The sequence below is a fragment of the Lepus europaeus genome, chromosome 6 (genome assembly GCF_033115175.1).
Source record: "Lepus europaeus isolate LE1 chromosome 6, mLepTim1.pri, whole genome shotgun sequence".
Lineage (NCBI taxonomy): Eukaryota > Metazoa > Chordata > Mammalia > Lagomorpha > Leporidae > Lepus > Lepus europaeus.
Genome location: NC_084832.1, coordinates 96,381,980 through 96,395,902, shown reverse-complemented (window position 1 = coordinate 96,395,902; position 13,923 = coordinate 96,381,980). Strand labels below are relative to the sequence as shown.

The 13,923-nt window shown below is 55.8% G+C and overlaps 1 protein-coding gene across 3 annotated transcripts in view; it reads left to right on the top strand.

Moving 5' to 3' along the window:
* The window catches only part of IQSEC3 (IQ motif and Sec7 domain ArfGEF 3), a 109,484-nt gene that overhangs the window by 55,582 nt on the left and 39,979 nt on the right, over positions 1-13,923 (top strand). The window contains exons 1-3 of one of the 3 annotated variants that reach the window (XM_062195424.1): positions 1,812-1,930; positions 6,078-7,183; positions 8,942-9,103. In XM_062195424.1, the coding sequence (XP_062051408.1) occupies positions 6,084-7,183; positions 8,942-9,103 (1,262 nt within the window). In that variant the 5' untranslated portion in view covers positions 1,812-1,930; positions 6,078-6,083. Of the gene's footprint in view, positions 1-1,811; positions 1,931-6,077; positions 7,184-8,941; positions 9,104-13,923 lie in introns of those variants that run through there. The other 2 variants (XM_062195423.1, XM_062195422.1) reach the window with 2 other exon arrangements.

Sequence of the window (13,923 nt, the reverse complement as noted above, 5' to 3'; positions counted from 1 at the left end):
CCTCCCACACACATACCCAGGCCCCTGTTCCCACTGTGGTCTGTGACCTCTGCCCCAGCCCACTGCTGCCATCTCTCTGCAGCCCTCTTCAGGGTCAGCTGCTGTGGCGACCTGAAAGAAAGGCTACTGCTGTTCCAGTTACCACCGAGGCTCATCCCGGCCCCTCCACCGCCGCTTCTGCCAGAAGCTGGGAGGTGGTTCTCCTGGGAGAAGGCAAGGCCACAGCTACCCATGATTCCTTTATCGAGAAGTGAGCAGACCTGCTCCTTGGCTTAGAGACCCCACACTGCCCAGGGTCACACCCCCTCTACCCCCAGGTGCCTCTGGCCCTGCTTACCCACAGGACTGGGATGGATGAGAAGGCTTGGCTGGGGCAGGGGGAGGGGCCTGGGTCCATGTATTGGGGGAAGAAGGGCGGAGCACCCAAGGCCCAATCTGGGAGTCTGTCCAGCTCAGTTCATGTCCACCTGTGACACCCCAGGCATGGGTCTGGAACTTGCTGGATGTGAGGGATACAGGCTCAGGTGCTAGTACGGTGTCTGTGGGGAAAGTCTGCTCACGGGTGGCTCCCAGCAGGGACGCAGCAGTGACAGCTGAGGGTGCAGGCAGCCAAGGCTGGGAAGGAAGCGGCGAGGGCAGGGCAGGCTGGGGTGCAGCAGGCTGGGCCTGGGGGAGATGGTGGGGCCCAACTGATAGAAAGGAAGGCAAGGAGCCAATGCCTAGATTAAAAATCTCTCTGTAAGCTCTGTGCCAGGCGCCGTGCTGGGTGCTGCACATGGATCTGATGGTTGGAGGCCCAGTGTCCATGCGTGGTTTTTTCATGACATGCATTTTTCATGAACTTTTGGATGGATTCCAGTTGTTTTAGCACCAGAGTACACTTACATTTAAATTCCATTTGCCACAAGCTCTTTGAAGTACCCTCTCATTTTGGGCAATGCCTCTCAACAACAACAAAAAAGGCCTGCGTATACATCTACCCTTTGAGAGGCAGGAGCGGGTTCAGACAGTGTCAGGGGCCAGTTAGAAGACCGACAGAGCTGCACAAGCAAACAAGTAGACTTGCTGGTACAAAGATCAAGGATAATTGCAACAGGCATTGGGAGTGGGGGACCATGGGACTCTGAGGCTGACAAACACAAGTTTCCCAAACTGAATGTTGTAAGAACCAAGGGCTGATTTAGGCAGGGTGGGGAAAGACAATGCTTTGTATAGGCAGAGAGATGGGCCCAGAAGGCTGTCGGGAATGTAGTTCTAGGATCGAGGCTAGAAATGGAGATTCCAGAGGCATTCACATCACCACTGTCAGCATCAAATAGCCGCCACTTACTGAGCACCTGCTGTGTGCCCAGTGCTGCACGAAGTAATTTCATCCTCAGCACAAGCTACGGAGTCAGCAGGATTCACGTCACATGACAGACAAGAACACTGAGAGTCGGAGACGTCAAGACGCTTGGCCAAGTTTAGCCAGCGAGGAAGAGACAAATCTGGGGTTGGATATTCCCCGTTTTAATGCTTACTTGTCAGTCTATTCAAGTTGGGTGAAATTACTATCGCAGAGGAGGTTCTCGAAGTGGGAAGACGTTGACCTGTGAAACACACTCAGAACCATCACGGAGGCTCTGCCTGCCATGGTCCCCTCTTAATGAGCTGTCGGCCATCAGCTTCAGGGGCTCCCTTAATGACTCCGACAGGGAAGTCATGGACATTGCCCAGAAGTGCATGAGGAAATAATTAAACTGTGTGTGGAGAGTGGGAGCCAGCACCGGTGTGACCTGTAACCAGCACACTTCGGGATTCTATGGCTGGAATGGAGATTAAGGAGCTGCATGGAGACAGGAAAACCAAGACGGAGTCATGGAAACTGGTGGCAGAAGGATCAACAGCTGCAGAAGAGAGAGAGGATGAGGGTGGGCTATTGGCTTTGGTGGTAAGAAGGTCACTGCTGACCTTTCCAAAAGCCATTTCAGGAGCCTTGCAGGAGAGGAGCCAGAGTGCAAGGTATTAGGCCATCTGGGGCTGGATCAGGGTCTTGCCATTTGCTCATGGGGCAAGGCAGAGGGTAGGCGAGCCTTCTAAGCGGACCAATGGAAATAGAAAGAGATTGAGTTAGCATAGCAGAGGCTGAGAAGTCAAACGGAGCTATGGCTTGGTCGGGGGAGGTCTGGGAGGGTCTGCAGGCAGGTGGCAAGCGGCACATTGAAATGCGGAGATTGGAAATGCAAGTCAGATGGTGGGGGTCAGCTCACCCACCCTGGGAGAGAAGAGCTATGGTTCAGGTGAGGGAGGATTCTGAGAGTCGCAAGGACAACTTTGGAATTAATTCTCTAATGTATGTGATATATATTCATTCTCTAAAGACCTCTTTTGTACACTGTCTACATATTTGGAGTGAGGCAGTGACCATGGCTGGCAAAGTCTCTTGCCTCCCTGGGCCTTAAAGTCTAAAGACAGAGCTGATGGGACAGATCTAAGAATTTAAACTCTGGTTTTCTTTTCCACGTGGGTGAAACATAGACACTGAGTGTATCAGGAAGCTACGGGGTTAACCTCACCCAGGCCTCCAAGTGGGATGAGCAGAACATGAGGATGGCCCCTTACCATGGGGGTCACTCCTTGGGCAGTGGATTGCCTATCTTCCCTGTGTTTCCAGGAATGCTCTTGGTCCTGAATTTCCCTAAAATGACCAACAGGCCAGGTGCAAAAGAGATGTGAAGTGCATGCTTTGTGTCGGTTTCTCATAGTGCCTGCAGAGCTCCAGCCAACGGGAGACAGGAATTGGGTAGAAGGAGGCATCTAAGTGCCCAGCAGTCCCCCACTCTCTGCGCTTGTGCTTGGAGGACTCTCCTGCCTAAGCTAAGGACAGATCTCCCTTCCAGAGTTCAGCAGAGAGAATGAGCCAAGTGCAGTGTTCTCTTCCTTTTGCTATGATTTCTGCCTGGGCAGGAGCAGAATGCCTCTGAGGCAGCTATCCATGAAGGTACTTCAGAAAGTTTGTGGAAAAAAGGGAATCGGCTCGGTGCAAAAAAAAGTAGAACCCACTCCCTTTGAGAGTGGAGGGGACTAGTGAATATCACAGGCTATCCCTCCTAGAACGAGGAGACCAATCAGATGACTTTGAGTTATCCGAAAAGGAGAGCATCAGATGAACCTGTTAGGAGCAGTCTTTGGACACAGTGGTTAGGATGATGCTCGGGATGCATACAATCCATACGGGAGTGCCTGGTTCAAGTCCCGGCTCCTCCACTTCCAATCCAGATTCCTGCTTATGTGTAGCCTGGGAGGCAGTAGAGGATGCCTCACGCACTAGGTTTGCTGCCAGCCCCGTAGGATATCTGGGCTGAGTTCTGGGCTCCCAGCTTTGGCCTGAATCAGCCCTGGCTGTTGAAGGCATTTGAGAAATGAATAGCAGATGGGAGCTCCCTCTCTGACTCTTTCTGCCTTTCTAATAAAATGAAAATAAATATATTTTAAATGTTTTAAGTGAGCCCTTTAAAGGGAAAGGGGGCAGGTGTTGGGCCTCGCAGTTAAGACATTCCTGTCTCATGGCAGAATGCCTGGGTGCAGTTCCAGGCTCAGGCTCCTGAATCCAGCTTCCTGCTGATGCAGACCCCTGGGTTCCTGCCTTCCATGTGGGAGATCCGGATTGAGTTTCCAGTTCCAGCCCCTGAGCCTCCTTCCCCCAGCTGCAGGATTTGAGGAGAGAACCAGTAAGTAGGATCTCTCTCTCTCTTCCCCTCAGACAATTAAATAATAGTTTTAGAAGCCGTGGCTCAGAGAGTCACTCTCATATAGGCTTTGAAGGAGCAGGCCACCACGTAGTAGAGAGGAGCATGTAGCGGGAGCAGCAAGGCAGCCTTCGGGAACTGAGGGCCTCAGGCCTGCAGTCTGGCAATTCTGCTGGCCACAGAATTCTGCTGGCCACAGTGAGCTTGAGAGGCCCACATACGGAGGCACCTTAATGCCAGCCTGCCGACTGAGCAAAGAGCCGAGCTGAGCTGTGCCCAGGCTGCCAAGACGCACAACTCTGAGGACAGAGGCATGGGTGTGACGTGGAGCTGCTAAGCATTGGCATTTGCAGCAATGGATATGAACACTGGTGGGCTTTTCAAAAGCACCCTGAAGGCCGTGAACACATAAGCGTCTTGACACCATGGGCAGAGCTGCCAGCTTCTGCTTAGGGCCTTGTACCCGTGAAACATAAAGACTTCTTGGGAAAGTCAGACAGGGGGCCTCGTGGGCCATGTACACCTATTCTGAAGAGCTGCTTAGAGCCCCGTGGAGTAGAGAGCAGGGGTGGATGTAGAGACAGACACCTGATGTCCCTAGGTGTAGGGATGGCAAAGGGCACCGAAATGGCAAGGTTGGAAGAGCCGCAGACAAGCACTGAGGTGGCCCAGTTTACCCAGGATTGTCCCTGAGGGTTGGAGTTGTATCTACAAGAGGGTGCCTGTGCTATGGGGTGCCATCCCACATCCCGGTGTGAACATGAAGATGTCATTCTCGCCTTTAGTGGCTAAGCTCAGGCCTCTCCCACCCCATCACAACTCACAGCTCAGGAGCCACAAGCGTGCAGGGGAGAGTGTGGCTGTGAACAGGGGGACCTGATTTCAAGGCCAGGGACACTTTCTCAAGTCCCAGTCTTCTCTGATCACAGTCTGACTGTGGGCCACCAATGAAGCCCACCCCCTTCACATGGGCCTTGTCCTTTATTTAAATGCAAGACCATCCTGCAGGCAGCCTTAAATGCTATTGGCTCATCCATCCCGGAGAGGGGGACTCTTTTCAGCCCTTCCCTGAGAGGGCTTGATAAAGGAGAGAAGTGGGGACAGAGCCAACTCAGAGGGAAAAAGGCCACAGACATGGGGCACAGACCCGAGAGGAGACGAGGAGGGGCCCAAAGGACAAACCAGCCCGTGAGATGCTCTCCTAGGCTCAGACCTGCCCAGGAGAGGTAGCAGCATCTGGCTGGCCCACGCCCTGCCCTGGGAGGACAGCTCCCATTGTGGAGAACAGAGACGAAGAGAAGTGTGTAACTGTGGGTAGCCTGGAGACATCCACCCATCTTTTCATTAAATTCACATTTATTAAACATCTGCAGAGGCCAGACCTGGGCTGGGTGCTGGGATGGCAGAGATGATCAAATCCCAGTTCCAACCCTTATCCTGCTCCCCAGGAGATGGGAGGGTGCCAGTGTGTGGCACCAATGCTGACAGAGGCAGCAGGTGCACAGTAGTAGCAGCAGATTTTTTTTCACATTTCTGTTTAATTTTTCATTATTATTTTTAAAGGTACACAAAAATAGAATCAACGGTCATAAACGCCCATACAACCATCACCCAGCTTCAACCATTTTTATTAATATTAATATGGTACTGTCTAAGCTAGCCACTTTTTTGGACCAAGTATCTTAATGCAAATTCAAGACATGCATTTCATCCATTAATACTGCTGTGTGCATTGCTGACACAAGCAGTTTAAAATTTTACTTATTTTCATTTTATTTGAAAGGCAGAAAGAGAGAGACAGCTCTCCCATCTGCTGGTTCACTCTCCCAAATGCCCATAACAGCTGGGACTGGGCCAAGCTGAAGCTGGGAGCCTGGAACTCACTCCAGGTCTCCCACGTAGGTGGCAAGGACCCAGGTGCTTGAGCCATCTCCAGCTGCCTCCAGGGTGCACCTTGGCAGGAAGCTGGAATCAGGAGCAGAGCCAGGGTGCTGGGATGCGGGATGTAGGCGCCCCAAGCAGCAACTTAAGTGCTGAGCCAAAAGTCTACCCGCCCGTTTTACCACCCCAGCAGCCGTATCTGAGACTGTCAGTAGCTCCTCTATGCCTTACCCCCTTGGAACATCAAGAAGCCCCACAATGGAACCCTAAATCCTGCATTTCTGGGAGCCTGGCCAAGGACCCAGGAACACAGGAGTCTTCACATCTGAGCACTAGGAGTCCCTCGCGTTGCGTTCCTGGGCCCTGTCCAAGTGTGCCCAGGGGTCTCGCCCTGGGGGTGGAGCATTCGGGAGCACGGTGCCACCCCTTCCCCTGCTGAGCCCTTCCCCATCTCTGTCCCCGCTGCAGATTGAAATGCTAGAACACAAGTACGGGGGCCACCTGGTATCCCGGCGCGCCGCCTGCACCATCCAAACCGCCTTCCGCCAATACCAGCTCAGCAAGAACTTCGAGAAGATCCGCAACTCGCTCCTGGAGAGCCGCCTGCCCCGGCGCATCTCCCTGCGCAAGGTGCGGGCGCCCATGGCCGAGAGCCTGGCGGCCGAGAAGGCGTTCATGGAGGGCTGCGGCCTCGTGGGGCTGCCACTGGGACGCTCGCCCTCCCTGCCGCCCAGCCTGGCGGGCGCGCTCACCGAGCTGGAGGACTCCTTCAGTGAGCAGGTGCAGTCCCTGGCCAAGTCCATCGACGACGCCCTCAGCACCTGGAGCCTCAAGACCATGTGCTCCCTGCAGGAGAGCGGTGCATACCAGATCCACCAGGCCCTGCGCGCCGGCGCGGGGCCGCAGGGCCTGGAGGCCGAGAGCCGGGAGCTTTCCGGCGCGGGCCCAGGGCCCGGGGAAGAGGCCGCCGAAGTCGGGGGCCTGACCCAGGGTCACAGCGGCACCCTCATGATGGCGTTTCGGGACGTCACGGTGCAGATCGCCAGCCAGAACATCTCGGTCTCCTCGTCCACGGCCCTGTCGGTGGCCAACTGCCTGGGCGCGCAGGCTGCCGCGGCCGCCCCAGAGCCCTCAGAGAGCGTCAACGAGCAGGGCGAGCCCCCCGGGCAGGAGGCCCCAGAGACGCCCCCTGCGGGTCAGGGGGACGCGCCCGCCGCCGAGGACCCGCGAGCAGAGGCGGGGGCCGCAGAGGCCGTGGCGGAGGAAGCTGCAGCAGTCGAAGCCCAGGAGGAAGAGGAGGAGGAGGAAGAGTCAGGGGAAGCGTGCAGAGCGGCTGAGGCCGAGGGGGACGTAGGCGACCACTCGGAGCAGCTGAGCAGCAGTAGCACATCCACCAAATCGGCCAAGTCGGGCTCCGAGGCCTCGGCGACCGCTTCCAAAGAGGCGCTGCAGGCCATGATCCTGAGCCTGCCCCGGTACCACTGCGAGAATCCGGCCAGCTGCAAGTCGCCCACGCTCTCCACTGACACGCTGCGCAAGCGGCTCTACCGCATTGGCCTCAACCTCTTCAACATGTGCGTGAGCCCTAGGACGGTCTGGGACACTCCCCTAGCCCCCCCCCCCCACACACACACACATACATATACACACGCGCGTGTGCGCACCTCACCACGCAGGGTGCTGGGTGGTTCACCAAGTTATCCCACCGCTCTCCCATGACCTTTTAGAATTCCCCTCATATGCATCAATTTCGAATACTTTGCACCAAAATAAGCCTCTCTTTAATTCCATTTCTGCATGAACTTATGGAGGTACCCTGGTACTACTGTTTTGTTTGAAAATCAAAATAATTGAAAAGAAAATCTAATATTAAGTAAATAAGAGTACAGTCAGTGCAAGGACCACAGAAATCATTGAGGTGGAACAGAAAGACAGGGAAGCATCGTGGCCTCCAGAGGTGGGTGGGGTGAGGGGCAGGGTGTGCAGGGACGGCAGACCCCAGGAGAAAAGAGATAGGTTGAGAGCTGGAGAGCAGAGTGGGTGACGGAGGAAGGAGGGAGACGGGGAAGAGAGTCTGGAGCAAGCAGAGGGCGAGGAGAGAAAGGCCTGGGGGAGAGCCGTGAACAACTGTCATGGCTCAGGTCCCCAACCAGATAGGAATGTATACACCCGGTGCCAAGCAGAGGAAGCACACACGCCCTCCCATGGAAAAGTACAAGAAGACACTCAGAACCCTCCACTCAGCCTTGCTCCTGAGCCAAGAACATGACATCATTGCTGCCCGCCTGTGTGTTCGTCTATCCCTTCAACTGGGATTTCCTGAGTGCCAGGCGTTGTGACCACAAGGTTGCGCGAGGCACATCCTCTGCTCTCTGGAAGCTCCTGTCCTAGGGGCAGTCGCTGCCGTTCAGAGCTCCCCGGACACCCAGCATCTGCAAACTTCCCAACAGGCTCTAGAGCAGGCGTTTCCATGCCACTTTCCAGACAAGGAAACAGGCTCACACAGGTGAGGCGAGCTCGTGAGACCAGACACGCGGGGCTCTAAATCCCTGCTCTGTTCTTCCACACCTGGCGGGCATCCTGGGAGAAAGCTCCCCACCCACCCCCACCCACAGCATCACTGCCACATGCTCAAGAAAACCCCCAGACCCCTGTACCCCTCACAGCAGTGATTCTCAAACTATGGGTAGCAAAGGACCAGTTTGGTATCCCCACCCCAATATGTTATGGCTGATCCTTTTGTAAAATATGGTAAAAGTGAACTGTCCCGCAAATGGCACAGTGCCATAAAGGGTTCCAAATGCTCACCCTCTATTTCCATTCTTACCTTCTCCCAGCCCGGTAAGAAACAGCTCAGGCAGCGGCAGAGATCTGCTTAAGACACAGCCCTCCACCCACACACGGAGAGTCCAGAGGGGGAAAAGCAGCCTGGAAGAACAGGAGGCCCCGTGGGAGATGTCACCTGTCTCCCTACCCTCATTCCTGCCTCCAGGTGGGGACTGGGGATTTGGCCCAGACTGCAGGCAGGGAGAAAGGGCCACTGGCAGATGGAGCTCCACGGAGAAGAGCCCTTCTCCTCCACCTCCACACTGGGCCCCTGCACCATCCCCAGAGAGGAAGCCTTAGAGGTTGGCCTCAGCTTCAAGAGATGCTTCTCCTGGGGGGCACCTGTGCGGCAGACGGGATCCTGGCGTTTCCCGAGAGCTCGGTTTCCAAGGACCTGCAGGCACTTTTTATGGCTGCACAGGCGTGGAGGTAGCTAGCGAAGACTCTGAGGCCAGCTCGGCTCACTCTGCTGCTTCTTTCCCCCCTCCACCTCCACCCCACTCCAGAAACCCGGACAAGGGCATCCAGTTCCTGATCTCGCGCGGCTTTATCCCCGACACCCCCATCGGCGTGGCCCACTTCCTCCTGCAGCGTAAGGGCCTCAGCCGCCAGATGATCGGAGAGTTCCTGGGCAACAGCAAGAAGCAGTTCAACCGGGACGTCCTTGAGTGAGTGCCCCGCGCTCCGCGGCAGCCCCACCCTGCCCCAGGGCGCCAGGGCGCCAGGGACTTTCAGGCCAAAGCAGCTTCCTGATTGGCCACAGGGGCCAGAGTCACGTGGTCTTTAACCAATCACGCCAGCTGAGTGAGCCCGCTCCGCATGAGTGCTCTAGGGCCAGGCACGGTGGAGGCACCAGCGATTTTCTATCAGAGGAGGAGACAAGTCCCTCAAGACTCCCTCCCTCCCAGGACCATGTTCTTATCAGTGGAGGCAAAACAGGAAGCAGGGAAAAAGAAGGGGGGGGAGGGTTTGGACAGGAGCAGCAGGCGCCTAGGTCCTCGGGGCTGAGGAGCAGGGCCTTGGAGCCAGTCCCTGGAACAGGGGGCTTGGGACCCCTGAAGGCTACTCCAGACCCCTCCGTGGGCCACGTTTTTCCTTGCTAGCACTGGGCATGCTGTGCCCACTTCCACCTTCAAGGTCACCATTTTGTAGGATCCACCCCCCCCCCCTTGGGCACAGTCAGCAGGAGTCCTGGGAAAACCCCTCACTGAGGCACTTGCCACTGGGCATCTATAGGGCCTGCTGGAGAGGGTTTGGGAGGCTGGGCAGTCACCTGCCCAATGGCCAGGCCCTGGGCGGGGGTTGCGCCAAGATGTGGCTTCAGTTCATGGAGCTGTCTCACAGCTGTGTCTGCAGGTGGACAAGCCGGGGCCTTTGCTCCATGCCTGCAGAGTTGGGGCAGGTGTGCACCTGAGCTTTGGACCAACTGCCCTTTGCAGCCCCTGTCACACCCCTGAATTCACTGTTGGGGGCCGTGTGACTGAGCACGCTTAGAAACCGAGGGCTCTGGGCGGCCTGAGGGTCCCTGAAGCCCTGGGTGGCCTCAGCTGGGCAGAAGGAGGTCCTGCCACCAACTTGGTGCTTTCCACCAATGTGTCATCCCCGGAAGTGGTGGCCCAGGTGCTCTGATTGCCTCCAAAAGGAAAGTAACTGATAAACAGCAGCGTCCCCCTTCACCCTCGGCCCCTTTCCCCTGGCTACCACCCCTGCCAAAGGGGGCTCCCAGGAATGCCCCGGGGAAATGATGCCAGGGTCCAGGCCGCATTCAGGCTTCCAGAAAGAGAGACAGCAGACTGCTCCATTTCCTTCCTTTCCCCTCTTCCCGCACGGGGATCCTCTCACCGGCCCCTGCCCCCGCATTTGGCCCCTTTCCATTCCTTTCCCAGGGTGAGTGGCGCAGGGGGCCCTCTCCCTTCCTTCTCTCCAGCTGCCACACACCCCAGGTGTTTCCCTGCTTTGACCCTGCTCTGGGGCAAGAGTGAGTCTGCTGTCCTCCCAGACCCTGGCTGTCTGTTTTCTGCTTCCCCCCCGCCGGCTCTGGAACTCTCACCTGCCAGCCCACATTGATCTGGGTGCTGGGAACACGTAATCTTTCTGTGGCGCAGGTTGTGCTGAGCAGCACAATGAAAACTAATTGCTGGTCCTCCCTGGGAGCCTGCGCGTGGGCGTGAGCTGGCTGCACACGCAGGGGAGCCCTGCTGGAGACTGGGCTAGCAGCTGACACAGAGTCAGCTGGGACTGAGCTCTTCCAGGCAGAGGGGGCAGTGGAGGGTGGGTAAGAGAACGGTTGCACCTGAGCAAGAAGACCCGGATCTGAATCCTATGTCTGCTCCTATGTGCTTTACAGCTTTGCTGAGTTACTTCTGTCTAGGCCTCAGTCTTCCCATCTGTAAAATGAGAGAGCTGGGCAGTGGGATCACAAAGATATCTCCAAGTCCTGTGAATCTTTCATCTTTTCCATTCCTTACTGAATTTTTAAAAAATGTATTTGAGAGGCAAAAAGATAGAGTGTGGGAAGGCTCTCATCTGCTCATTCACTCCCCCAAGTGCCTACAATAGCCAGGGCTGGCCCAGGCCGAAACTGAGAACTGGGAACTCAACCCAGATCTCCCATGTGAGTAGCAGGGACCCAAGTACTTGAGCCATCACCTGCTACCTCCCGGGGTGTGCACTAACAGGAGGCTAGAACCAGGAATCAAACCCAGGTCGCCCGATGTGAGATGCAGGCATCTTAACCGCTAGGCCAAATGCCTGCCCCTCCTTGGTGCATTTGTAGCCCACTGGTTGGTGTCATAGAGAGAATCCTCCACCTTATACGCTGGGGCAGCATCGTAGCATCCTGCCAGAGCATCCCAGAACAGGGCAGTGCTGGGCACCAGGTTCGTGGGAGAATGAGATGACCTTTTATGATTCATTCAGCAAATATGGAGTGCTTGCCATGTGTGGAGAATGAGGCTGAGCTGGGTGCCCTGTGTGTGTTCATGGGGCTGGGCATGGCTCAAGATCTCATGGAAATTACAGACATGTGCGTCAGTGGGGCCTCCAGCCGGCATCCTGTGTTTGGGAAGGGTCACGTGCAGAGCTGAGCCCCAGTGCTACCCCTGTGAGATCCTCCATTCTTCGCACTTTATTCTGCAGCCATGAAGGCTGGGCTCCAAGGCCCTGGCAGGCTCAGCGTCTGCACACTGACTCAGCTCCACAGGAAGCTGCCCCCTCCCCTCCCATGGAGAAGAGCACGGGGAAGATGGAGAAGCAGGAAGAGGCAGGTTGTAGCAGGGCAGCCAGGACACTGGGGCACCAGCCTTGCCCAGCCCCTCCAGCCAGCCAGCCTGGAGCCTTTCGGGAGCCGCCCCTACTCCTTCCTCCCACCAGAGCAAACAGATGCAGTCCCAGAGCTGCCCACTACTGCTTTTTCTGCCCAGGACTGGAGGGCCTGCAGGGCTCCCCTGCCGCTGCTGCCCCTCCTCTCCCCCGCCCTCCACCTTCTGCGCTGCTGTTCTGTGCAGGGCTGCTTGCTACATAGAAGGGCATCAATCGCCCATCCCTCAGCACGGACAGGGCCCAGCACTTTCCAAAAAGGGGAGGGATGCAGGTGGGAGGCCCCTTGAAGGGGAAGGGAGGGAGGAACAGGAGCAGGATCTGCCTCAGCTGCCTGGCTGTGTGTGGTGACATTTGCACCCTGAGTTGGGTGCTCAAGGCCCTGGGAGCTGGCGTCTCCATCCTTCTGGGTCTCATTTCCACACGAGACAGTTGCAAGCATCTGTGCAGATTGTCTGCCCATTACCAGATAATCACCAATGGCTCTGAGCTCACCACTCCCTGGGCCACGCAGTGCTTCCCTGCAGAGGGCCGTTTGGTTTTCGTGGGTTTTTTGTTTTGTTTTGTTTTTTCTCATGGCGATTGGCAGACTTTAATATTCAGCAAAAATTAAGTCCATTGTACACATTAAAAATATAGGACGTTTCTGACAAAGAAGAAACCAACCTCAGTTTCCTCATTTGCAAAACCTGATGGCAGTATCTGCTTCATGTGAATGAAATGTTGAAAATGCAGGTGAGAGGCTTAGCTTTGCTTAGGAAGTCCCCATCAGCGTCAGTTGTTTCTGGAACCTTCTTTGTTGTTGAAAGCACAAGGCATTAGAGGCCCCCTGCACTCGCCCCCCCCACCCACCCACCCACACACACACAAACACACGCACGGCAAGACCCAGGAGATCCTAGCTGCTCCCAAGGTGACGAGGACTGCCTGGGGAGCGCGAGGGCAGGGGGCATCCCTGCAGGTCTCACACTCCGGCTGAGGGGAGATGAACCCTGCAACCCCTGCAGTAGGATCCAGGCAGTGGCCAGCCTCTCTGGGCTGAAAGCATTTTTTCTCTCAGTTCTCACGTGGCTGAGAAATTTGGCTCTGCTCTATTTGCTTTCTGGAATGTTCACTTTAGCAGGTGCGTGCGCCGGCGGAGGGGCGGATGTTCTCTGCTGGCGTGAGTGATTCTTTCCGATGTGAATCACACCCACGGGGAGGGCGTAGGCGTCTACCAAGTCTGTGACAGTGCACGAAGGGCAGTCCTGGGCTGAAGTTGCCCGGAGGACGCTTCCCACAGGTTCCCGCCCTCCACTGCACCTACTCCCTCCTTTGTTCAATTCCAAGCCGTATTAGAGTGTGACATCTGGGGCAGAGCTCAGGATTTCATTCCATGGAAGTATGTTCTTCTTAGGGGACACTGAGAAATGAAGACAGAGTGTCTGTTAACACCCAACATTCTGGAAGGCTCTGGCCTTTTTTTTTTTTTTTTTTTTTTTTTAGGATTTATTTATTTATTTGAAAGTCAGAGTTACACAGAGAGAGAAGGAGAGGCAGAGAAAGAGAGATAGAGGTCTTTCATCTGCTGGTTCACTCCCCAGTGGCCAGAGCTCAGCTGATTCGAGGCCAGGAGCCAGGAGCTTATTCCGTGTCTTCCTGGAAGGGGCCCAAGGACTTGGTCCATCTTTCACTGCTTTCGCAGGCCATAGCAGAGAGCTGGATCAGAAGTGAAGCAGCCAGGACTTGAACAGGTGCCCATATGGGATGCCAGCACTGGAGGTGGTGGCTTTATCCACTATGCCACAACGCCAGCCCCGGTTGTGGCCTTTCTTTGCTAGGAAGGGATTACTGGAGACTGTCCTGTCCCTCATAGGGACACTTAACCATAATCCCACAGAACTGCTGCAACAAGGGGCACAGCAGATGGGAAAGAGGCAGGCGGGGTCAGCGACTTGGGGTTATTTCCATTGCTCCCAAAGCTTTACACTGCCACGGCTCAGAGGAGTGGAAGGAGGGGGTCTTCCAGTTTATGACCTTGACCCTTCATTCCTCTGGTGCCCCACGCCCCACCCCACCACACTCAGATGAAGGATTCTACCAATAGTGAGATGTCCTGGGAGCTGAGCACCTGCTCATTCTTATACGTGTGTGAACAACTTGGAACCCCACATAGGGGCTGAACGCATCC